This window comes from Fukomys damarensis, unplaced genomic scaffold (genome assembly GCF_012274545.1).
Source record: "Fukomys damarensis isolate Sample0158 unplaced genomic scaffold, DMR_v1.0_HiC HiC_scaffold_31, whole genome shotgun sequence".
NCBI classification, from domain to species: Eukaryota; Metazoa; Chordata; class Mammalia; order Rodentia; family Bathyergidae; genus Fukomys; species Fukomys damarensis.
Window position 1 is genome coordinate 3910972 of NW_022900943.1, and position 27138 is coordinate 3938109.

The 27138-nt window shown below is 40.4% G+C and overlaps 1 protein-coding gene across 15 annotated transcripts in view; it reads left to right on the plus strand.

The window, feature by feature from the left end:
* Positions 1-27138, plus strand: part of Bnc2 (basonuclin 2) — a 340522-nt gene that overhangs the window by 297558 nt on the left and 15826 nt on the right. For 10 of the 15 annotated variants that reach the window (XM_010630930.1, XM_010630932.1, XM_010630941.1 and 7 more), the window contains 2 exons: positions 23537-25506; positions 25985-26050. In XM_010630930.1, the coding sequence (XP_010629232.1) occupies positions 23537-25506; positions 25985-26050 (2036 nt within the window). The remainder of the gene's footprint in view (positions 1-23536; positions 25507-25984; positions 26051-27138) is intronic. The other 5 variants (XM_010630931.1, XM_010630933.1, XM_010630943.1 and 2 more) reach the window with 2 other exon arrangements.

A 27138-nucleotide genomic window follows, 5' to 3' on the forward strand; every position in this document is an offset into this window, starting at 1 on the left:
CTTTCTGGACACATCACAGGATCTGAGACAGAGGTAACAGTTGAGAAGTGGGCCTTGAACGTTGTTGGGTCCCAGTGTGTTGATGACGTTATTCTAGGTGGAAGAGTATATGCAGAACTGAAAATTGAGTTTTCCAATTTCAGTACAGTGTTAAAACTATATTTAAAAAGTGACTTAAAAGGTAGGCTGGGAAAGTTCTTGAATGCCAGCATTGAAGGATTGTTTAGATCGTGTAGCAAAGGGGAGCCTGGAACCTTGTTTTGGAGGGAGAGCTTGTAATGTGACCTGAAGTGCACTTGAGGAAATGTGAATTCATATTCAAATGGAGGCAAAGTGTGAGTAGATGAAAGAGGCAAATGTTAAAGTCATCCAATTAGGATGTAAAGTGGCCAGTCCAGTGAGGACTAAGCTGGTGAGGAAGAGGGTGAAAGGCAGATGCGGGAGACAGGAAGTGCGTGGACACTGACCTGACCTTGTATAAGATAAAGGAAGCTGCCTTCTCAGGCTTGGATTTCAGAGAGTAGAGGGAAAGAGAGGAAGCAGGCCAAGACCCCCGTGGGGAGGCAGAAGGAGCTCTTTGGCAGGGTGTGTCAGTAGTTTTAGGCTAGTTGGAAGCCTGGCTCCAAAAATTACTAGCTTTGTGACCTTAGACACCTTATTCAACTTTGGATATGACTTAATTCCCCAACTTAAGATGAGTTTGGCAATAGTACCTCAAACTTGATTTGAGTATAGATGAACATCAAACTTGTACATTATCCAGAGATTGTCCAGGCTCATTGTCAGGACCCAAGTAGTGGCTGTTACTATTCTTAATCCTTACAGCTGTAGCAGGTAGCTGTCTTTAAACTGTCACTTCCTGTATAAGAAAACCAAGGCACAAAGGCTACATTATTTAAAGCAATTTTTTAGCCTAAAAATAGTGCTTTAGCCCCCTCCCCACATTCCACCCCAAGCTTCTTTTATGTGTTTGGGGTTTGGTTTGGTTTGACTTGATTTTCGTTTCATTTATCTAGAATTCAGATAACAGTTCTTTTTAAAAAATCTTTTTTGTTGGTGCTGAGGACCGAACCCAAGGCCAGTGTTGGTACTAAGCACTCTTCCACTGAGTTACATCCTAGCCCCAGGGCACTACACCAACCTAAGGCAAATCCCTTACGACATCCTCAAGAGTTGTAGTTTCTTCTTAAAATAGATTGAGAAGATACAGAGCATAAATGAAAGATAATGGGGGTGATGATCAGGAGAGTAGAATTCAGAAATTAGTAAATACAAACTTACTAACAAAAGATAAAATGAAAGAAGGTATGTGTAAACACACGTGTGTCATTGTAATGTGACCAGAAATCATTGTGCACTCTGACTGTTTCTGTAGCTTATATTAAACTGGCTGATTTTCTTTGATGCACTCTACAGTATATCTATTATAGAATGTCAGCCACTTGAGAGACACTGTTGAATTTTGCTTTCTAGTTCTTTTTTTTTTTTTGGAGGGGGGTAGTTTTTTGAGACAGGGTCTCACTATGTAGTTGAGACTGACCTGGAACTCACTGTGTAGCCCAGGCTGGTCTCGAACTCACAGCGATCCTCCTGCCTCAGCCTCCGGAGTGCTGGGATTATAGGCAGGCTTGCTTTCTAGTTCTTTATACTCTAGGATTCATCTTTAATGAATACAATGTCCATTATAAATGTAGTATTCCCAAAATCACTTTCTAAGAATAGTAGATATTTTACTAGCTTGTATAGGGAAAAAAAAGATGAGGATTCGATAGAAGTGTGTGTGTGTGTGTGTGTGTGTGTGTGTGTGTGTGTGTGCGCGCGCGCGCGCGCGCATCTTGATATAACTAACTCGTTTTCAGCTTCTCTTCACCAGAACACTAGTAGAGATGAGGATTCGATAGAAGTGTGTGTGTGTGTGTGTGTGTGTGTGTGTGTGTGTGTGCGCGCGCGCGCATCTTGATATAACTAACTCGTTTTCAGCTTCTCTTCACCAGAACACTAGTAGTGAGGCTCCCTGGCACTGGGTGCGGCTCTCCATTTCTTGATGGTCACCACAGACTTAGTTCAGAGGCACGTGGCTCCCTCGTAGGGCTAGTGTGGAAGTGGAGAAAGCCCCACGTGGCAGTATGAAGGGGTGGGTTTTCCCTGCTCTGCATCAAGAACCGCTGTTCTGGGAGAAAGGGATAGAATTACGGGTGAAGCACTAGAATGGTCAGCACAGTTGGGCACTTTCTCCGTCCAGCTGGTCACCTTTATCCTCAGGATGTGGCGAGACACTTGCCTCCTCGTGTCCACAGTGACGATGATCTCCACGTGCCTCCCAAGCCCTGCACTCGTGACATTAGTAAGGTCACTCAGCATGGGGAGTGCTGTGTCAGGGACAGTAAACATGTGACAAAGAGGCAAACAGGACATGAAGTCCAGGCAGGCCCTGAGAGAAGGAATTTTTACTGGGAGTGGGGAGGAGGAAGGAAAGGAAACCTTGCATGGGTTCGTTTCACCTTAGCCTCAGAAGATAAGAATGAGCACAGAGACAGGCGAAGGTATCCACAACTGGTGTAATTGTGCAGCTTTTATACCCTTTTACGGAGAGTTCAGTAGCTCCTTGTTCCCAGGGCTTCTAGAAGTTTTAGTAGGAGATGACTGGGGAGAGGTGGGTCAGGTCGACACTGAGGGGACCCAAATGCCAGATAAAGGAGCTCGTTACTTGTTTGGGCTGCAGTAGGGGAGCCACCACAAGTTGGCTTAGCAAGGGAAGTGAGATGTTCCCGGTCTCCACTTGTGAAAATGAGGAAAGAAATACAGTGGGGGAAATCCTGATGTTTGTTTAATTTGCTGTCTTCGTATGCTTACGTAGACCCAGGTACCTTTTGGCATGTATATCGTTGCTTCTAGGATCATCTTCCTTTGTGTACCTGGTGCTGATTCACAAACTTAGTAACCTGCTCTTTGCACTCGTCCTCTTTTTTTGGAACCAGGGATCGGACTCGAGACCTTACGCTTGCAAAGCAGAGGACACACGAGCCAGGAGTTTATCCTCGCTGCCTCTGACCACACAGGCATACAGAGCCGCACGTACTGAGGAACGTATGGCGGCTCTTCCAGTCAGCTGTAGCGCCTGCTGGGCTCAGGCTGCATTGCCCAGCCATGGACAGGGCGATCAGCCCTGGGGAGTGGAGCCCTAGGGCTGCGCTTCAGACCCACTGGGCCCCTGGGCAGGCCGCTCAGCTATGGCTGTCCTGGTCTCCGTCCCTCCAGCCTGCAGCTCTTCCTTCCTATCTGGTGAGCAGAGGTACTGAGCGTGCGAGCGGGCGAGCTTCCGTGGCCAGCTTCACCACGACGTGAGCCCTGTGTCTGTATTCATGGCGTGGTGGTCCCGGGTGTCAGCCACTGTCGTGTCACTGATGGCAGCATTTTGAATATTTCCCACTTCAGAGTGTTGCGGGACACTCTTTAAGTGGTGGTCATCTCAGGAGACCAGATGCCTCTGCCCATTCTGTGCAAATGCTTGTTTACCTGATAATCCCAGCATCACACATGTCAGATGAAAGACATCTTCCCAGATTATTTGCAGGTGATTCATATTCTCTCTCTCTCTCACTCTCTCACTCGCTGTCTGTCTCTCTCATAATTTTTTTAATTTTCTCTACATTTTCTCAGAGCAGATATAGTCACCTTGATGCAGCAGCGGAGTAAACTAATTTCACTGATGTAAACATTGTTAAACAATTTCAAATGCAACTTTGGAAGCAGTGTTTGTGAACCTGTTTAATAGTATTTAAAAATGCATCAATGAAATTGGATTAGCCTGTGCCCTTTTATCACATTATCTGTTCTCAATTACATGGGCTCTGTTTTTGTCTGAGTTAGTTATAAGCAACCCCCCCCCAAAAAAAAACAGCTGAAGAGTGTGGCTTTACCCCTAACCCATTTAATTTGGTTTAGAACTGACAAATCTCGGAAAATACTTTCAGAATGGTATATTAGCTATTAATAGGAAAGGCATGGAGGTCAGACTGACATTATTTTAGTTGTTCCTCCCCCTTTTTTCCCCTTCCGTCCCTGTTACTTTTCAACTTCTACTACCCCCCCATCGCATTGTTGTGACTCCGTTACTAAATTCCAAGCTATCGACTCTGAAATGCAACATAAAACATTAAATGTTTTAACTAATTGTAATCTGCTAAAATTCAAGCTCTGTGTTGAAGCTTTTTTAATTTCAGAAGGAGTATTTAAGCGATGACATGCAGTAATTTGTTCATTCTCCTGTCAGTATAATTTAGAAGGCAGTGGCAGATAAACATAGCAATACAAGATTCATTCATGGTGACAATGGCAGATACACAGAGCAGAACCCTGCCTATGAGATAAAGTGGACTGAGTGACTTATGCTGTAATTAGGGGATAATTGTCATTAACCTCACAAACAGTAGTTTACCCATATTGTTTAAAAGGCTCCAGGATGCGTAATGACAAGGTAATCTGTCAAAGCGCTAGGGGGAAATATTAATAAGATTTGTGCAGGCCTGGATAGAAAATATGCAGAAAGCGGCCACATTAAGCTAATTGGTGGATGAATATACACTTGTAAAAGTGCTTCTAATGGCACGTTTGCTGCTCTCCAAATGACTGCCGTTAATGTGGAGAAGTGGGCTGCTTAGAAAGTCAGGGCTGCTGGGACAAGAGGGTATTAAGGCATGCAGACGCGTTATTACCTTGTGCTCTGTAATGCATTCTTCTGTCTATTACCCTTTATTTTGAGTTTCTGAGACCTTGTTATAGTAACATATATTGATTATTTACTCCTATTGTTTTGCTTTTGATCTGTATTTGTTCAGTCAACCCCCAATCCAAAATCCCCTCTCTTTTGTGGCCAAATTAAAATATATAACGTCTGTATTGATGCCTGGATAAGAATAGGAATATACAGAAACACAAACTGTTAATGCATATGTGGATTTATAATTACACACACGTGTGCATGTGTGGGTGTGTTTACAGAACACATTTAATCTGAACAATCAGAGGAAAGTGTATCCAACACAGCCTTGTGTGTGCATTACAAGTAATAATGTGTTGTTCCCTGATGAATGCTAAAGCAGGAAATTAATCTTTGTGTTCTACTGCTCTCCTTATACCCAGGGAAGAACAAAGGTAAAGCTCCCAATACATCTTTCTGTTCAGTCACACACTGAGTCCTCCGCGTGTTTTCTGGAACCCTCACTTCTCACTGCCATGGCACGCTGCGTAGGGCCTGCTGTCCCTTCTCCCTCTGCTCCCTCCCACCCTAATGAATATGTTAGAGTCCTCTGGGTTGTCCCATCAGACACACTTCTGAAGTAATTCAGAGCACAGTATGTGAACAAGAATGGTCCATTTAAGTTTTGGAAAACTTATCAGTATTAAGAATCTTGGTTATGCTGATAAAACTTCAAAGATTAGAGGTTGTAGCCTTACATTTTTCCAAGGTTTTGACTTTACCTGATGTGTGATATCACCTTTATTGTTAAAAAGACATTTTTTTTGTCTGCACCCATTTTTGCCATTTGTCAGACAGAGTATGTAAGCATGCTGGGGAAAGCCAGCATCTTCCGCGCCAGTGTTTAGAAATGTAAAGCCCCAGCACCTCCCACAAGCATGCAGAGACTTCCTGTGAGCTCCATGTGAGAACTTCAGTAATAGGAGGGCAAGTGGACTAGAAAATGTAAGCCCCAAAGCAAAAATGACAGGAAGGGCTCTGGCAAATTGTGTTTACTGCAAAGTGAGCAGATTTATAGCTGCCCTAGGACTCGGGCTTTATCTCTGTCCAAGGGGGAAGGAAAACAAGACTCTTGGTGTAGGGTCTGTCCTCTCCTCCCCTGTTTCCAGAGTTTTCTCTGAGTATTTCAAACTGTTCTTTGCTGTCCTAAGATACAAAATGATCTACTCTCTAGAATCTGAGTGATCTCCTAGTGAATAACTTGTGTCTGTTTAAAGGGTTTGAGAGGAGAGTATTGTATGCAAATACTGCTTTTTCATGAGCCACATTGATCTCAAGAATGCAGATATTTGTTGATGTAGCTTTATAAATGTATAAGCTTCTTTTTGAATAGATGAATCTTTGTTACAGAATCTTCACAGACCCTTCCGGTATGATGTAGGGGGTTTCCAAGTTCTTGGGCAGTTTCTCCAGTGTCAGGCAATGTTGTCACTTGAACTGATCATTGTATTGACCAAGAGGCAGAAATGATGCAGAAGAATCAGACCTCTAATCGCACTGCGAATTAGCAGCCCAGATGGAACCATTAAGGAAGTGTCCTCATCGTAGAGGGTGGTGGAGGAACTCTGGAGAAAAGGCATGTTTTCGGTTGGAAATACATACATTTTGTAAATAAGTTGATTGTGCAAGTTGACTAAGGTGAAAATGCCAGGATTTAAGACATTTTGATTGAAAAGATTTGTGTGTCCAAATTCCACGCATAAGTGTGGAAAAGTAGAATTTCAAATCCAGTTTTACATTTAGAAATTTTAGCAAGACTTTTATTGACACGTGGGGAAACTGAAGCTTGATATTAGTCATTTGATTTTTTAGGTGTCCTGTCCTTCACTTCTTAACTTCATTTTCCTCTAAGGTTGAATATATGTAAGTTATAATCAGCATTATGAAAACGTACAGCTTTAAAGTGAAAAGTCTGTTTCATTCTGCAAGAATACAGACTTACCTACCTATCAATGCTTAATGTTAAAGACTTGTGGATAATTTTATAGTAAATATTAATAGGCTAAGAATAGCAGCTTAGTTTTAGGGTTTTTTATTTGAAACATGATTCCTATGATATCATCAAATACTATAATATATTATGTCTTTAAATTTTTTCTCCTGCTTGACTTACAGTAGAAATGAGTAATTTGCAAAATATTTTTGAATTTAAAAATCTAATTATAGACACTAGAAAAATAAATCAGTCCTCTGAACTTTTTATTTGGCAAAGCAAGGCAGCTGCTTTATTGGTTTGCAAACGCATGCCTGTAAGGAAATGCATACGACCAGTTTTAAGCTAGATAAGCTAAAGTTCCTGGGTACAAAAATCCTCGCAGGGTTTTAATAGAACTTAGCTAGAGCTTCTGTGATTTAATATATTGTAACACCAGAATGGTCTGTCATGATCACAGTTGTAGAAATAAAAATGCTCTCAGACTATTACAGAGGAAAAAAGGAACAGTGCTCTACAAATTATATATCCTTATCTGATCCACAGTCAGGAACATATTATGACATCGGATTTTTCAAGTCCAAAGTCAAGCAGTATTATAAGAACCATTTAAAACTAGTGTCCTGTAGGAAAATTGATCCTCCCTACTTCCTATTATCTTTTACTTTGCTCTTTATTTATATTTTGAGTTTCCTGTGTAAGAGAAAACATGTGATATTTAAGCTTGTGTGTCTGATTTATTTCATTTAACATTATGGTCTCAAGGTGCATCCATTTTCTTCCAGATGACTCCAGTTTATCATTTCTGGCAGAAGGGAAGGGGATCACGTAACGGAGGGAGAGGCATGAGCGGGAAGGGAACAGACATGAAGAAGAATTAAGATGTGTTGTTATGTATATCCACAAAGGAATGTAAACATTACGTATTGCGCATGCGCTGATAAGAAGAAAGGGGATCCCGGGATGGCTCAGAGGGGAGTGAGGGAAGGGAAAGGGATGAAAAATGAATTAAGATGAATTACATACATGCACCAGACCGCCACACAGAATGTAAACATTTTGTACTCTAAACGCAGACTCATAACAAAGGTAGTGCCTTGACATTTTCACAGTGTTACCGTGGTTAGAGAGATAATCGTTTTGGTGTATTATTCAATTTCTCAGCACAGTTTACATTTGTTTTAATTTTTTTTTTTTTTAGTCCATGTTTGCAGTGCATGGTTGCTCACATCATGGGGAGTTGGTACATGTATGTAACACATCTGAGTTCTTGTTACACCCCCTTCCCCTCCTCTCCTACCCTGCATCTCTTGGTCCCCTTTCTGTCTGTCTGTTTCCTGTTTTTCATTTTGCTATTCAAATTATTTATACTTTCAGTTTCTCATGTAAGAGAAACCATGTGATATTTAAACTTATGTGTTCTGATTTATTTCACTTAACATCGTGGTTTCAGCGCATCCATTTTTCTCCAAATGACTCAAACGTGCATCCTTCCTTGTAGAAGAGTTTTATGGTGCATGACACCACATTTTTCATCCAGTCATCTGACTTCCAAGACTTAGTTATTATGAGTTGTACTGCTATGAACATGACTATGCATGTATCACTGTAGTATGTCTTTATGCTTTTCAGAAGATACCTACATGGAGAAAAATTGGGTCCAATGGAATTTCTAGTTTTAGTTTTCTGAGGAATTTCTATACTGATTTACATAGTTGTACTACTCTAGATTTACCCCAGCAAGGTAGAAGGAAGGGTCCCCCCCCAGCCTCACCAGCGTTTGTTATTGCTTGATTTCTTGATGATAGGCATTCTTTCTGGAGTAAGGCAGAATCTCAGTGTTGTTTTCATTTACGTTTCTGTAGTGGCCAGAGATGTTGAAGATTTTTTCATGTACTTATTGGCCATTTGCGCTTCTTGAGAAGTCTCTATTTCAATGCTCACATTTTGATTTAGATCTTCTATTTGGGGGATTCTAATTGTTTTCAGTTCTTTATATATTTTAGGTATTAGTCTTCTGTCAAAGGAGTAGCTGGCAAAATTTTATGCCCCATTTTGTAGAGGTTGCTTCTTTTGTTGTGCAGAGACTTTTTGATATAATCTCACTTATTGATTCTTTTGGCAGGGGCTCATTTGTATTTTTTATTCCTTTTTTATTAATTTTATTGGTACATTTTAGGTATACTGTATAATGACATTCATAATTGGAAATTTATACCTTTACATGATATATCTTGGTTTTTAGTTTTTCCCCTTTCCCCTGCTTTCCTTTTAACTCCTCCACTCCTCCCTATTTACAAAGACTTTGTTTCCATTTTTTTTCATTTTCTCGTATTAATCCCATTCTCTTCTTTCCTTTCCCCCACCCCTCCTACTTCCCTTCCAGTTTACCCCTTTTCTTCCTATTTCACATTATCCATTATACCTTTTGGTCTTTATTTATACTTTCAATTTCTTGCTCCATTCGATATTTACATTTGTGTGTCCTATTTATTTCACTTAAGAGTATTGCCTCAGTGTGCATCTATTTAGCTATCAGTGTCTCTAATTTCTTATTTTGGCTGAGTAGTACTGCATTTATTTTTTTAAAAAAACTCACATGTTCTTTATCCAGTCTCCAGTTGATGGGCTGCTGGGCTGTTTCCAAGTTTTAGCTATTAAAAGCTGTGCTGCTGTGAACATGTGTGCACAGATATCGCTGTGGTATGATTCTTTTAATCCTTTTGGGGAGATACCCAGCAGGGGACCCAGCTGGGTCAAATGGAATCTCTAATCCTAGTTCTTTGAGGTCTCTCCGTACTGATTTCCACAGTGGTTGCACCAGTCTGCACTCCCACCAACAGTGGGGTAGGGTTCCTTTTTCCCTACAGCCCCACCAGCATTTGTTACTCATTTGATTCTTGATATTACTTCTTGTGTAATTAGAGGTCTGTTTAGAAAGCCCTTGCCTAGCCCTATGTCTTCAAGAGTTTTACCTATTTTATCTTCCAGTAGGTTAAATGTTTCTTTTAATATTTAGATCTTTGATCCATTTTTATTTTAGTTTAGTACATGGTGAGAGATATGGATTTAAGATTCAATTTTCTGCATGTGGTTAGCTTAGTTTTCCTGTTGCTATTTGTTAAAGAGTCTGTCTTCATTGTGTTTTTTGCCCCTGTGTCTGAATGTTCCTGGATCTGTTTCTGTTCCCCTCTTCTGTTCCATTTATCCATGTGTCTGTTTTGGCTCCAGTACCATGCTGTTTTTATCACTGTAGCTTTGTAATATAACTTGATATCCAGGAATGTGATGCCTCCTGCCTCCTGCTTTGTTTTTATTACCTGGGTTTGCTTTTGCTATTCTTGGGTCCCCTCTGGTTCCATATGAATTTTAGGATTGTTTTTTGTAGTTCTGAGAGGAATGCTGTTGATATTTTTGATTGGAATTACATCTATATATTTCAGTTTTGGAATTATGACCATTTTGACAAGATTGACACTGCTTATCCAGGTGTTGTGGATAGCATTCCATTTTCTAAAAGTACATTAAATATGATGTTGGCAGTAGGTATGTAACAGATGGCTTTTATCAGATTGAGATAAGGTCATTCTATACCTATTTTCTTAGGACTTTTTAAAATCTTGAATGGATGTTGGATATGTCAGAGGCCTTTTCTGTGTCTGTTGAGATAATTGTGATTTTTGTCTATTTATGTGATGTATTATATTTATTTGCATATTAAACCATCCTTGAATGCATGGGATGAAGCCTACTTGGTCATGATGTATGATCAGTTTAGCAACTTGTTGCTTCTTATATCTTGTTGAGAATCTTTCATCTGTGTTTATTAATAAGATTGGTCTGTAGTTCCTGTTTATAATTAATTACTTGTCTGGTTTTGGAATTGAGATAATACTAGCTCTCAGGAATGTGTTTGACAGCACTTTATTTTCAAATTTATTAGATTTTTGAGAAGTTCTTATATAAATCAGTGATGAATTTATCAGTTCCTGGGCTTTTCCTACTTGGTAGGTTTTTTTGTTACTCTCTCAGTTACATTGCTTCTTGATGGGTTGGTTACTCAGGCTTTTTTATGTTCTTGGTTCACCTTAGTGATGCATTTGTATTAGGAATCTCTCCACTACTTCTGGATTCTCTAATTCATTGCAGTGCAGTTTGAAAAGTAGTTACTAACAATCTTATGAATTTTTGGCAGTGTCTGTTGTGATTTTGCCTTTTTAATTTTCAATTGCATTGATATGGATCTTTGCATTTTGGAGGGTAAGATTGGCTAATGGCTTATCTATTTTGTTTATTATTTTGAAGAAGCATCTCTTTGAGTCATTGATTTTTTGTATTGTATTTTTCCCCTTTGAGTTTACTGGTACATTTAAAGCAAAATACTGTTACATTTATCATTAGGATCTTGTACCTTTATGTGATAGGTCTTGATTCTTATTTTTTTTCCCCATACCCCTGCCTTCCCTTCACCCCCTTCACCCTTCCTTATTTACAAAGACTTTCTTTCCATTTTATCCTTTTTTCACATTTTTTCTTTTCCCTTATTTCCTCTCCCCTCCCCTTCCCACTTCCCCTTTAGCCATTTTCTTCCTATTTCACACTAATAGTTATATCATTTGAACCTTATTTATACTTTTATTTCTTCACTCCAGAGAAACTATTTGGTATCTACTCGTGTGTCCTATTTATTTCACTTAAGAGTATAACCTAAGTGTGCATCCATTTAGCTATAAATGTCTCTAGTTTCTCATTCTTTATGGTAGAGTAGTACTCCATTTTATAGAAAAAGATGAGGTTTTATATTTTTTTACAATATGATTTTATGAATTTTATGTACAGTTTTATAATACAATCAATTTTATGAACTTCTGCTCTGATTTTTATATTTTCCTTCTTTGTACTAGCTTTGGGTTTGAGTTGTTTTTGTTTTTCTTTGAGCTTGAGGTGCATCATTAGTTAATTTATTTGGCCTCATTGTATTTTTCTGACGTGGGCATTCACAGCCATAAATTTCCCTCTTAGGACTGTTTTCATCATGTCTAATGCCCTGTTATGTTGTCCTAGTGTTATTGTTTGATTCTAGGAAATGTCTAATTTCTTCCTTGATTTCTCCTGTGACCCTTGATTATTGAAAAGTATATTCCTTAATCTTCATTATTTTCATAACTTCTCTGGTTGCTTTTGCCATTGATTTCTAATTTAATTACACTATGATCTGATTGTGTGCATGGGGTACTTTCCATGCTTTTTTATTGCTTTAAACATTCTTTATGGGGTAGTATGTGGTCTGTTTTGGAGAAAATTCCATGTGCTGCTGAGAAGAATATGTATTCTGTTGTTGGATAGAACAATTTGTAACTGTCTGTTAGGTTCATTTGTTTAAAAATGTAGTTCAACTTGGATCTTGGTTGGTTTTCTGTCTGTCTAGGTAGTCTGTGATAGTGAGGCCCCCTGCTATTGCTGTGTTAATAATTATCTGATCTTTTATGTTCAGCGGTGTTTGTTTTATGAAGTTGAGTGTGCCAGTGTTCAGTGCATATATATTTATAATTGGTTATTTCTTTCTGTTGAACTGTTCCCTTAACCAATGTATAGTAATCCTTTTCACCTCTTCAAGTTAGTTTTGCCTTAAAGTCCACTTTGTCTAAAAACACAGGACAGTTACTTTTGTTTGCTTTGGACTCCATTGAATGGAATATTGTTTTTGTATCCTTTGATTTTTTATTCTGTGAATTTCTTTTTGGATTAAATGAGTTTCTTATACAGTGTACTGTTAGAATTTGTGTTTTGATCCAATCCGTCAGTCTGTCTTCCAATTGGGAGTTGAGATTGTTCGCATTGAGAGTTATTACCGAAAGCCATTACTTACTCTTGTCATTGCATTGTTCCCCTGTTGCTGATTCCCTTTCTTTTCTTCTTAACTGTTTATCCTGCCTGGTATATTTATCCTATTAGGTCTTTTGTCATTGTTGGCTTCATTGTCTCTAGGATATCCTTTATAATTTTTGGGAGTTCTGCTTTGGTGGTCTTGAATTTCTTCAGGTGCTCTTTGTTATAGGAGGACCATATTTCCTCATAAATTTGGGAAGATAGTTTTGCAGGATGTATTAGTTTAGTTTGTAAATTGTTTTCATTTTTGTTTTTTGGCTTAAAATACTCCATTCTGAGCTCTCTTGTCCTTTATGGTTTGTATTGAGAAATCTGTGATGGGTTTACCTTTATAAAACATTTGTTGCTTTTCTCTAATACCTTTTTAAGATTCTGGCCTGTTGGGCTTCTGGGAATTGAGCTGTGATGTGTTATGGAGAAGTTCTGTTATAATCATGTCTACTTGGGTTTCTGTGTTGCTTAATGCCATTCCTGTTATCTTTTGATTTTTCACTACTTCCAGCTAATCTTAGATTATTCTTTGTATTATGTAGAGCTTATTGGATCCATTGTCCATATATGCTTGTTGTTTTTAAGGTATCTCTGAGTATATGATCACCTGCATTAGCCCTGCCTTCTAGTTCTGATACTCTGTTCTCACATTGGTCTGCAGCCCATACTTTGAATAGAATTTTTTTATCTCCTGTATTTCTGTTTAATACCTTTTCATGGACTGTAATAGTTACAGCAGTCATTCATGTTTTATATTTTTTTTCAGCTCAGCTTTTTATTAGTGTCTTCTGAAAATTATCTGATCATTTTATTAAGTTCATTATCTCTTTAAATATATTACCTTTTATCTTTCAAGCACCTTATTGATGGTTTGTTTGGGGTTTTTGTTTGTTTTGAGGGTTTTTGTTTTTGTTTTTTTTGTTTTTGTCTTCTCTCATGTAATTCAGCTGTTTCGGTTTTGAATTGCTCCTCTTGGATGCCCTTTGGGTCAGCTTTGGGGGAAGTTGGAAGTTATTAGAGGTATTTTGTTGCCTTATTTTCTCATATTTCCATTGTGTGTGTTTGTGTGTGTGTGTGTGTGTGTGTGTGTGTGTGTATACACGTGCATATGTGCTAAGGCCAGCACAAGGTCAACTAAAGTGGAAAGACTTTGTTGATAGTAGTTTAATATCTGCTTTCCTGTGATGAGCTGTGGGGATGGCTAACTGTAGACCTTTGCCTCTGTACCAAGATCCAGCCATCTCCATTAATTTGGGGACAGGGAATCCAGTGTAATTGGCCCAACATCCAGTTATCTGGAAATGAACCACAATATTGTTGATGACACAAAAACAAATCAGATATTAACATAAGGTAAAAACCAGTTAATAACAACAACTGTGCCAGCCTGGCAGTAGCAAAAGAATCAGCTACAGTGGTTGAGTGAAAATCAAACTGGTATTGACATATCATAAGAACCAATAAAAGCTACCACTGTACTACTCTTACCAATAGAGTGCATATCTGTAATTATAGTGTAGACACAAAGATAAACCAAATATTGACTAATAGTAAATATCTACTAAATGCAAGGATTTTTACCACCACTGAAAATAGAAAAGAATTCAACGTTAATAGCATAAATTCACCTTAATACCTACACGTTAATAAAACTATTAGTAAAAATAAAAATAAACCAGTATTAGTAAGTATAGTAGGGGTGGGAAAGAGGAAAATGGAAAAGTAAAACTTGAAAAAATAAAGAAAAGAAGTTGAGAATGAGGAGAGAAAAGTGGAGTAATGGATCCTATTAATGATTAAAGGAAAATTAATAGAATTAATTCAAAAGAAGAATAAAATGTAAAGACAAAGAACAAAAAAAGAAGAAAAAATACTTGAACTCCAAAGAACCAATAAAGACAAAGAGAAATGAGTTCGAAAATTAAAAATTATTCTGTTTTTGAATGAGTGGTTTCTTTTCAGGGCTTACTTGTATTGGCATCTACCAGACATGGCGAAGGAGAGTGTGAGTCACTACTAAGACTTGTTTTGTTTCCACACTCGGTTTCTGTGTGTGGATCCTGCCCTGCCTTTCCTGCTGAACACGGCTGGTCAGTGGTTCGAGCCCTCGGTTTATATTCACTCCAGCTACTCCCAGTTTTCGTGTGTCTCTGTGCACCCCGCATCCCAGCTTTCTCCGCCTCACTTTATGGCCTGGGGTTTGTGAGGTGCCCCTGCTACTCCGGAAGCCTCCTGTTTGTACTTCCAGGCTGTGGGAAGTATCCAAGCTATCGTGTATCTCTGATCATATTGGTAGATGGAGAAAACGAACAGATCACTGAGCTATTTGCTGGATTTCACGCCAGCACTTTCAGACTTTGTCCGCTCTGAGGCCCACTCTGAAGCAGGCTGTGTCCTTGGTTCAAAGGGGGGACTCCCATGTCCTACTTGGCATAGTTTTAAACTTCTCAGAGGGTCTGCGTCTAGTCCGTGGCCTCTCATCAGCTGTGTCCCACCCAGTCATTGTGACAGGATGACTGTAGAAACTTTGTAGTGAAGTTGTTCTTTACCCTTGCCTTGAATAATTCACCCCTTAACAGAATGGTTCCTGACCAACATTCCGCAGCTATGATGGGTTCTGCACTGGATTTCTTCTCCAACTCTAGGCTGCTGAGTGGGAGGAGTCACTTTCAGACCAAAATACACTCTTCGCAGTTTACAGTAACAGTGGGCTTTTCTCGGGGCTACCCCATTCTTTCTCTCTGGAGCTCCCAACCTTTTATATTTATATCACTACCCTTTAAAACATCTTCTTTCCCTGTGAGATTACTTCCAAAGATAAAATGGAATAAGATGTTACCGATATTTATATATTTGAAGGTGTTAAAAGGCAAGGATCTTAAAGTTACATATAATTTCCAAGTTGCTATTTCCTTTTTCTGTCAGCTGTACTCAGGGGCCCTCTTCCTCCATTCTGCAGCTCCATCCCAGGAGAGACGGCTTTTGAGCCTTTACAAGTAGGTTGATGTGGTGCACCTCAGTTGCCGCCATTGTCTGAGGTGAAGCCCAGCAGCACTGTGCAGGACCGACGTACAATGAGGTTAGTGTGCAGTGGGGCGATCCAAGAACAGTACCCACGTTCGTGTGCGTGTTTGGGTACGTGTGTGCCCAAATGCCAATTGTGACATATAAACAGTATTTTTAGAGAGATTTCACTGTTACATTGTCAGCTAGGAAGTACTAATAAGATTTTTTATCTTGACTGAACTTTTTTCTTCTTATTTTGGGTTCTGGGGACCAAACCCAGGTCTTTTGCATACTAGGCAAAGACTTTACCACTTAAGGTATAAACCCAGCCCCTGAAAACTCTTTAATCCAAAGTTTTGTGAGAGCTCCAACTTTCTAACAATGGTGACTATTCCTGTAGGACGCATTGTTCCTTGGAGATAAGAGTGGAGGAGAAATAGGAAAGACTTCAAATCAAGATCTCTGTAATCTGGATATAATGAATTGTTTTGACAGTTACAGTAAACTGGCCAGTACGTACCTCTGATGCCAGCATGCTCACCTCATGGCAGTGACTGTCTTGGGTCGATGAGGAAAGCTGCTTATTTTCCAAAAGAGAGGTTCACATGGGTAAATGTTGACAGATAAAGCCTAGTCTCAGTTTTTGTTCGGCAGCCTTTCTGTTAGTGCTACATCCTGATCATTCTTCCTGAGACATCTGTGTTCTAGAGAAGAGAGGAACAAGCAACTAATAGGACATTGCATTTTGAAGATAAAAGTGCTCTTAAGAAATTGTGCAAAATAAAAATTTCTAAATCATGAAAGTTGAGGTTTTCATAAATAAATTTTGATATTTTATTAAGTCTGATTTGAACCATTTGGTATTTGGTACAAAGGAGTTATGCTTCATTCTGTCTACAGATATTACAGTTGCTCCAGTTAGCCTCTTAAAAACATTAACCTGAAATATTGGGGAAGCAGTCACACAAAAGCGCTTTCTGTGAATGCAGAAATGGCATAATTCTGTTTACTTAACACAACCAAACTGGTTCAGTGTACATCGTGTATGGGAATGGTGCATTTTTCTGAGGCAGTACCCAGCAAGAAATGTGTTTCGATGTAAATTCACTAAAACAAATAAACATGCCAAGTTCTTTTCCCACATAATTTCAAGTGTTTCTCAGAAATTATCACAACACTGCTTGAAAAATTCCCTAAGTACTTCCCAGAATCTATTATTTTCAACAAGAATTTTTTTGTCACCATTTTTTCATCTCCCCTTCTTGCCTACTTACAAATACACTCATTTAAAATACACATACCCACACTTATATACACGTACTTGCCAGCACACAGACACACAAACACTGACCCACACATGCTTAAATTAAAGCAATAAACATAATCTTAAAAAGGGGGTGACTCTAAAATAGTGCACACCAAACTAGTTAAACTTTTTGGCTAAGAGTTTTAATAGTTGACTTGGCTTTAGAATAACAGTTTGAAATTCAAATATTTGCTTGTTAGGTTTGGACCCATCTTAGTTTTAAAATAGGTGATTTGCATGAAAGTGGAAGAGAAGAGCCCTGAAATATTATGAATTGTATATGTTTTTCCTTCAAAACTGTTTGTAGTATTCAGAGGCATCTCTTCCCCAGAATGTCTCCCCCTGACGACTCCTACTCTCAGCACCCCGAGCTCCCTTTCTCCAGCCTGCAAGTTGTACCCACAAACTGTTTGCTGGCTCCTATCTGTTATTCTGAGAGAAGGCCCTGTTTATGTCATCTGAGATAATGGTCCAAGCCCATCACGTTGATTTTCAGGCCACCCAGAATAATGTATTTCCTAATTTCTGGGTCACATTCTGATGCATGTCCAGAAGGAGGTGAGTGAAAGAGGGTTATCAGATTTTCATGGCGTTTGTGAGATGTGTGTACATAGTAGGTAAGTGTGTGCCTGCCATATGTCGGTGTCAGCTTTGTAGAGAAGCAGATTTGTATGGTTATGGACTCCATTAGTAAAAGTACATAGAGCTTGTACGCTGACATATACAATACCTTCTCTAAGTTAGTAAGATACTACTATAAGTCCATGTGTGTAAAATATTAGCAAAAAATATCCTGGATGAAAAACAAATTTTCATATTCACTCCTCATGTCCCAACGGATTGCCTAGCACACCCTACTAATAGAGAATATGAATCTGTGGCTGTGTTCTGGTCACAAGATAATACAAGAAGCAGAAAGTAATTTGATGTGTGTGCAAGTATGAGGCTTCATGGAGTTTGCGTGGTTTTAGAATTTCTTTGTACTTTACATACAGAAAAAGCCACTACTTTTCACTGTTCAGCCCCTGTATAAATAAACACCAACATAATCACGAATCAGAGCATCTCATATCCTTTGTGGCCAGTGCTTTCCCTCCAGGTGTGGTCCCTGACGTTCTCTACTCTGCTTTATGTGCCTGTCATCTCTCTTCTCCAGATTGTCAGTGAGAGCAGGGCAGTAGTATGTAGTCTTTGGGAGTCTTGCACGTAACGCTTTTGAATCCTGCAGGTTGTAGTGTATGTCAATAATTTATTCCTTTTCATGACCCAGGAGTATTGCATTGTGTAGCTATGCTAAAATTTGTCCTTAAGACATAACCATCTAGAAGACCCAATAAAATTTATTATTTAAATTTTGCATAGCATTGCCTTACTAGTTTTAACTCGGCAATTACAGTCAGATTTTACTTGATAGAATACTTAGGTAGTCATGGAACTTGGCAATTTCTGTACATCCTGCACAAACCATTCCTCTTACCTTGATGTTTGGATTGATCTAGAAAGAAAAATAATATAAAATTTCTGTGAGCAACTGGTTATGAAAATGAGTTGCCAGTGTGGTTGTGATGGAATAGTTTAATAAAGTACGCTATACAAATGTAGGCATGAAATCAAAGCTATGTCTTAAGGAGCTCTCCTTTTGTTCTAGGGACCAGCAGTCCCTACAGCTCAGTGTCATTCAATATAAAAAGATTTAAAATTTTATAAAAAGGGGAGCATTTTGAGTTTTTAGCTAACCATTTTAAGGTTTTCTTAAAATTTGCCTTAGATTTGACTGAAGTGTGTGTGATAGAATAGAAAACTAAGTCACACCGCACCTGTCTTTAGGGTTAAACTATGTGCATATTTCTTGGTAAATCCTGCTGGAGTAAATGCTGGGTCTGTGCTGTGTCCAGCATCCCTCCATGGACAGAGGGAAGAAGTATCTTTCTCCTTGCTGTGACTGTGCAGTGGGACTGAGCTTGCGGTCAGCTGACGGTCTATGAGATCACCTGACAGTCTATGTGGTCACCTGACAGTCTATGCAGTCAGCTGACCGTCTGTCCAGAACCCCCAGTTGGTGTCCTCCCATCTCATTATACCCTTCCCTTTTCTTCTGTCCTTCCCAAATAACGTAGTGACCTTATTTTACTTTGATATAAAAACTACAAGTTGGTGTAAGGTGCTTTGATGTGAAAATGGACGCTAACAAAACCATTTAAACCATGACAGTTGATTCTATAACACAAAAATGAAGAATAGTCCTTCTGGGCTGGAGTAGAGCTCAGTGGTGGGACACTTGCCTGGTGTGCTGGGGCCGAGTCTGGATCAGGGAGTCCACTTGGCAGGGCCATGTGATAACAGAGCAGCCTCCCAGTTTGAGGGAAATCATAAAAGGAAGTCTTTTCCTATAACATGCTTAGATATAAATGTCTTAAATGTCTTACACATTTTTGAACCAGTAAAACTAGTTTATATTCTCAGTTATTTGGTGTTACTCAACTTTTAGTTAATAGCATATCCAGTATTCTCACAGGAAATCAATGCTAATAACAATAACTTGCATTTCAGTTAACAAAGTAAATCTTATTATCCTCATTTTTATAGCTGCCATTTCCCAACCTTATGGGCTGATAGTTGGGTGATCTCTGGTTGTATATGGAAAAGCCTAAAGGGATTGACTTGCCAACTTCAAGTTTGTCCAAGAAGGACAAGGGACCATACACAAAACCAGTGTCGCGGTTTGGGCTGTTCAGTAGTCAGGATCTTCATACTGGCCCAAGAGACTGAATTTTTGCCTTAATAGCATTGATTTCATATTATCTAATTCTCTTTATGGCTACTATTTGCTCTGATAAAGTTTATTTGTCCACATGTACTTCTCAAACTATTATGGAGATGATGACTAGTTTTTCCCCCTAGTCAGTCTTAATTAGTGCTAAAGTTAATGCAATAAAAACAAAATACTACGAAAATCTTGTCTTCAGTTATTGTAGCAGCATCAAATTGTCCTAAAGATTTCTAATGGCTACTCTGAATATTAGTTGACACAGAAGAGGCTTAAGTCACTGTTTGGGCATCACCACACCAGACCATGCTTGTTTCTGTCACAAAGGTCTGCAGAAAATGCTTGGGCCTTCGCTCATTCCCTTTGATGGTTTTTAACTCCAAACATTTCATTTGTAGATGCTCTAAAACTGTTAGCCATTTTACGAAGGAGCCCACAGACTTACTGTCACATAAGATTATCTTTTCTTTTCTTTTTTGGTACTGAGGCTTGAATTCAGGACCTTGCACTTTAGAGGCAGGCAGCAGAACCACTGATCTAGATCTCCGGCCCATTGTTTGAGTTTCTCCAAGTATGAACGTAATGGTCTTCATCAAATATGGATGGTGACTTTTCAGAAAAGAACTTTGTGTCTCTTTGTCTGAATCCACAGGATGCCCCATCTAGCTGGAGGGACTCCAGTTTGAATATACGGTGCTGTTAAGTCATTTGTTTGAAAAGACATTACCTTACACTTCTGTGTAAATATCAGTTGCTGCCTCTGTTACTAGTATAAATGAAGCCCCCTCCCCCTCTCTCCCTCCCTCTCCGTCTCCCCTCCCTCTTCCCCCCTCTTCCCCCCCCTTTTGGTACTGGGGATTGAACTCAGGACTCTATGCTCTCAGGGCAGGTGGCAGAACCACTGAGCTAAATCCTCGGCCCTGAAGCCTCTCTTTTAGGATTCAGTCTACTAGCGTAGTTCTAAATCTTGCTTGCTCTACCCAAAGTAAGTGACTTAATATCACAGTCTTCAGTGTAGCAGAGACAGCTGCTCAGATATAACAGTCTGAAAGGTGGTGCGTTCTCAAATCACAGCAGGCACTGCGGCAGGCCGGGGAGAGAGAAACCACATGGGATTGCTGTGCGGTGTCGGGAGGGTGAGAGAAATAAGACGCCTCAGGTGGGAATCGCTGTGGTCCCTAAGGTGCATTTCAATACCAGAGGCTGCCAGCTAGTGAGTCTATTATTGACATACAGATTCAGGTGTGTGCTACCTAGGAGGAACCCGGAGGAGAAGGGGCTGTAATCTGCCCAGACTTGGGTTCAGCCTAAGAGCAGTCTACAGTGCAAGGCTCCCAAACAGCCAACAAGAGAGGGTTTGCTCTGAAAAGGAAAATAGTGCAGAGGGAACATTACACGTTGTGGAGAAAGCCCTGTTCATGCTGAGCTCTGTCCCGCATTATCACATGCCCAGGGTGTTCCACTGGGAAACGCTGTCACAGGAAAATGGTCCCTGCGTGAACCCAGAGTCAGAATTTCAGGACTCGACATCCAGAAGTCAGCATCCTGTCACCCTCCACGAGGCTTTTACATTTATTTCCTCACCTCTGATTTCTCATCTGTTAAACATTCACTGAACTCTAGAAGGTATGATGGAGTTCAAGTGAGATAATCTGTTTAAGGCCGCAGTTTACTGTCCTGTGTACGTGCAATGTCAGCATTCCGTGTTGTTCATCCTGTTCCCAAAGGTTATGTGAGCAAAGTCAGTGGTTCCTAGCGACCATGTTTAAAGTGACTGTTGCAGGACTCCAGAGTCACCTGGAGTTGCACGCTACCCACGTCATTGCATGTTCTGAGCAGATCGTTTGAGAGACTGTTTATCTGTGCAGTCTGAAGCTCAGTTTTATCTACGTGATGGGAAAGGGTAATTGGGCTTGCAGTTTTCCTAGGGTGGGCACCACATGCACACGCCCATGATCTGTGTGTATAAAGTGGTAGGATGCCACTTCTTACAAAGAAGACACATACCTGTCAGACCTTGCTTCTTAAAAGAAGCACTTAATGAATATATCTGTGATTTTCAGAGCATGCTTGTGATCCAGAGTGAGTTTTATATCCAAGGACTGAGGAACCACTTTTCCATTGCAAAAACAGAACAGATCTTTATATCCCTCATTGTTTTCCTAGTGCAGCATCTTACCTAATTGTAATACAGTTGTTGAAACCAGGAAATGAAGGTTGATACAGGACTATTAACTTGACTCTTGGGGTTTTGCAGTTCTCTTACTAATGTCCATTTTCTGCTTTATGATCACACAAACAAGTCCTCTTGATCCCATCTTATCTATAACCATTCTTTAATCTTTTATGACCTTTGTATTTTGAAGAGTGCTGTGCACTGTTTTATAGAATGCTTCTCAGTGTTGGTTTGCCTGACATGTTCTTATGATTGGGTTGACCAGACACTGCCAATGTTATGATATTCCCTTCTCTGCGTCCATCAGGAAGAACAGAACACCAGCATCCTTCCACCAGCACTTTGATTTTGATCACTCTTTTAATATGATGTCTGTTAGAATTCACCATTGTTATGATTTCTCCCTTTGTCAGTAATGAGTGTCTTGTCATTTGCTGTTCCTTTGGGGGCTGAAAGTGGAACCCGGGTGCCTTGTGAGTGATGAGCACATGGCATACTACTGAGCTATACTCCCAGCCCTGTTTTGCTCTTAAGAAGGTTTTATGTTTTCTTAGATTGATTATCAGGGTTAGAGCAAGTGTCATTCACAGAGGGTTGCAGAGGGCCTTGACTTGGTGGATCTAAAAAAAAAAATACACACTTATAAAACGATGGAGTCATTATTTAAGTGTTTGAATGGATTTCTCGATCCATGCTGAAATGGATTGCCTGACGTTACATTGCAGGATTTTTGAGTCCTACCTCCAGGCAAATCTCATAGTTACTAGCAAAAATGAAAGTGCGAAATGCTTTTTAATGTATATTTAACAACACAGAGTCTGATGATTGCTGATGTGAAGTCTCTGTGGACTCCCTTTGCTATAAGAGGAGGATGCTAAGACTTTTTACACATTTATTTTCTCTAAATCCATCCCATGTTTACTTTTCAAATATCTATGATTGTCATTTATAACAAGATCATAAAACGTCAAATACTTTTAAGTCTAACTCAAACTCTGAACTATAGAATTACAACCAGTTTTCAGGAAAAGTAGAATTACCTTGCACAAGTGATATTTCCCTTACTATATCTTATGAGATTGCCGACTGTTAAATGATACTAAAGTATAACTATTTTAAAAAGAAAAGGTACAGCTTAGTAATGGGAGTGTACGGGTAATGCTACTTTATTCATCTTTCTGATTCAGAAATTCACATAACTCCCATTTAAAGGAGTTTCCATCATTGAATCCAGTGTCATGTCTTCTTGGGTTGAAGAAATAAATTTGGCAAACTGTACTTAATTCCTTCCTCTGGTGTCACTATTTAATAAGGATTAAGGTACCAGTTTTTTGCATTTGTACTGGGTGCACAGCAAGAGTTCACGTGTTATACTAATATATGCTAAATAGTTGTGTAGTACATAGATCATTGTTGTTAAAATGGTACTGAAGGCATTTTAGATCACAGAGCCCCAGTGGTCTACATTTTGTTTGCTTTGACGTTATTAAACTCAATCTGTTTCTCTAACTGTGACTCTAATTACTACATTTGCATGGCAGAAAAGTTTGCTTTGTGGGTTGACTTTTATTAGCAGTGCTTGCATGTTGTTTCCTGCTCTTTCTTGGCGTTTTATGAGCAGACAGAGCACCTTTGGTTGCATTGAATAATTATGCTCAGTCAGTAAGTTTTTAAGTTTGTCTTTGTTGTTTCTCTGATGTGGCCTGTAGGACGCTGCCGGCAAGGTGCTGGACCGCTGGGCCATCATGTCTCGAGAAGAAGAAATCATCACCCTTCAGCAGTTTTTGCGGTTTGGAGAAACCAAATCCATTGTGGAGCTGATGGCAATTCAGGAGAAAGAAGGTCAGGCCATCACTGTACCATCTTCAAAGACAGACTCAGATATAAGGACTTTTATTGAGAGCAATAATCGCACCAGGAGTCCCAGCCTCCTTGCTCACTTAGAGAATAGCAATCCTTCCAGCATTCATCACTTTGAAAACATCCCCAACAGCCTTGCATTTCTGCTTCCATTCCAGTACATAAACCCTGTCTCAGCCCCACTCCTGGGGTTGCCTCCAAACGGGCTGCTTTTAGAGCAGCCAGGACTGAGGCTCCGGGAACCAAGCCTTTCAACCCAGAATGAATACAATGAGAGCAGTGAATCAGAAGTCTCTCCCACACCTTATAAGAGCGATCAGACACCAAATAGAAATGCCCTGACCAGCATCACTAACGTGGAGCCCAAAACCGAGCCGACATGCGTCTCTCCCATTCAGAATTCTGCCGCCGTCAGTGATCTGACCAAGACTGAACACCCGAAAAGCTCTTTCCGGATTCACCGGATGAGGAGGATGGGCTCGGCCTCCAGGAAAGGCAGAGTGTTCTGTAACGCGTGTGGGAAGACGTTCTACGACAAAGGCACCCTCAAAATTCACTACAATGCCGTTCACCTGAAGATCAAACACCGCTGCACCATCGAAGGTTGTAACATGGTCTTTAGCTCCCTCCGAAGCCGTAATCGACACAGTGCAAACCCCAACCCCCGCCTCCATATGCCTATGCTCAGAAATAATCGAGACAAAGATCTGATTCGGGCTGCATCAGGAGCTGCCACCCCCGTCATAGCAAGCACGAAATCAAGTCTCACACTCACAAGCCCTGGCCGGCCCCCCATGGGTTTTACCACGCCCCCATTAGACCCTGTCTTGCAGAGTCCGCTCTCTAGCCAGCTGGTATTTTCTGGGCTAAAGACTGTACAACCAGTTCCTCCATTTTACAGAAGTTTACTCACTCCAGGGGAAATGGTGAGTCCTCCGACCTCCCTCCCGACCAGTCCTATCCTGCCAGCCAGTGGTACCATAGAGCAGCACCCCCCCACGCCCTCTGAGCCAGTAATGCCAGCAGTGATGATGGCCACCCATGAGCCCAGTGCCGACCTGGCACCCAAGAAGAAGCCCCGGAAGTCAAGCATGCCTGTAAAGATCGAGAAGGAGATTATCGACACTGCCGATGAGTTTGACGATGAAGATGACGATCCCACCGATGGTGGGACGTTGGTGAATGACATGAGCCATGACAATCACTGCCACTCCCAGGAGGAGATGAGCCCAGGCATGTCTGTGAAGGACTTTTCCAAGCACAGCAGGACCCGGTGTATTTCAAGGACTGAAATAAGAAGAGCTGACAGTATGACTTCTGAAGACCAGGAGCCTGAACGGGATTATGAGAACGAGTCTGAGTCTTCAGAGCCCAAACTAGGTGAGGAGTCCATGGAGGGGGACGAGCACCTTCACAGCGAGGTGAGTGAAAAAGTCCTGATGAACAGTGAGAGGCCCGATGAAAACCACAGTGAGCCCTCTCACCAGGACGTGATCAAGGTGAAGGAAGAATTTACAGACCCCACTTACGACATGTTTTACATGAGCCAGTACGGACTGTACAACGGTGGGGGCAGCGGCATGGCTGCCCTGCATGAAAGTTTTACATCGTCTCTGAATTATGGCAGCCCCCAAAAGTTCTCCCCAGAAGGGGATCTGTGTTCCAGCCCAGACCCCAAAATTTGCTATGTGTGCAAGAAGAGTTTTAAAAGCTCCTACAGTGTGAAGCTTCACTACAGGAACGTTCACTTAAAAGAGATGCACGTCTGCACAGTGGCCGGCTGCAACGCTGCCTTCCCCTCCCGCCGAAGCAGAGACAGGTCAGTAAATCTCCATTGGCTGCCGCTGCTAAGGGTGGAGGGTGCCGGTTTCAGTCACGTTGGACTTAGCATTAAAAGATCCACCTGAGCCGTTTTGAGGCACTGTACCAATGCCCACGGTGGCCCACGTGGTAACTTAAGCTGCCATGCCCTTGAGGGATTGCTGCAGTTGGTGCTCGTATTGATGAAGCATGCAAAGTCATGTGCCATTGTACCCAGTAATGCACGCCACTTTTCTCTGTGTGCTGTGTATGTGTGTGTATGTGTCTCCATGCATTCGGGTGTGAGTAAGTTAACTGTACACAGTCCCTGCCTCCCCATGAAGCTTTATTTAGAAGCTGCATCTTCTGTCTCATATATATATATAAAAATATATATATGTGTGTGTGCATATGTGCATATATATATGCACTTTGCCTTATGGCTTTTTAATTAAATCAAAATATTATCTTCATATACACATATTTATCCAATATAGAAACAGAAATTTACGGATGGAAAGAACCGTAGGTCCAGGACATCGAGACAGCCTCCATCTCCGTAGGTATAACCAGAAATGTTATCATTCCTTACATGAGTCTTTAGTGTATCCTTGAATGCTTTGAGAGTCATGAGAATACCCAAAGAAAACAAAGCCAAAGTAACTGTTGATGTGGGAAAGGGTGTGGTGGTGGTGTGGGTTTCTTTATTTTAACTTCACAGTGTCTTTGATCTCATCTGCCGTGGAGTTAGGCACAGAGGGCCAGCATGGGTGTGCCTTAGAGTCTTTCAGGATATGTCATGTCCAGCCTTCAGATGACTCATGCTCTAGCTACGTAGCTGCAGCTCTGAAACTGCAGGGCTTAAACAGACGTGGCTGGTTCTAAACCGACTGTATTCTTGCTTAATCCTAAAGGCAGTGGAATGAAAGTGGAATGTGTTGAGGCGGTCGGGGTGAGGTGACATGGTCACCCTCACGTGTGGAGATAGCATCAGTAGATCGTTTACCCAGTAGGCCACCATAGGACGCTCACCGCTTAGCTCCTCTTGCTGTACTGAATGTGGTTTTTGACTCTATGTTGTCTTTAAAAAATATTTTTAGGGAAAATTGGATTACAAACCAAAAATTGATATATGTCAAAGAAGCAAAATTAATGACCAAGTTTCCAGATGGTGACCACCCAGATTGCAGGGCTTATCAATTGGAGAAAGTTTTTTGACAAAGCAACATGTTCGTGAAAGTACCACTAAAACATGGTGACCCATCTTTGGGATACATTGCTTTATCTTCATACTCTGATCTTTCAAGTATGAAGATAGATCAATCCTTCAAATAAATGTGTAAAAGTACATATTTTCCTTTCTACTGACATAAGAGAGGCCCAATCTGTAAAAAGTAAAAGCTCTAAGGAAAATGAGTGGCTTTCCTATACAACTTCATGCTTCGAGGGGAAATCTGTTGAAGATTGTCTTACCCCATTTACCTTGTTCTGTAAAACTTGTTTGTAGTTGCAAGGTTATTTTCAGTTCCAAGTTATCGAGAGCCCTAGAATATGTCAGATAGGACAGCCATCCTTTGAATAATAAAATATACACACCCAGCCTCCCCTAAATTTGTGAATAATCCTTCAAATTTGAAATAATGCATTGATA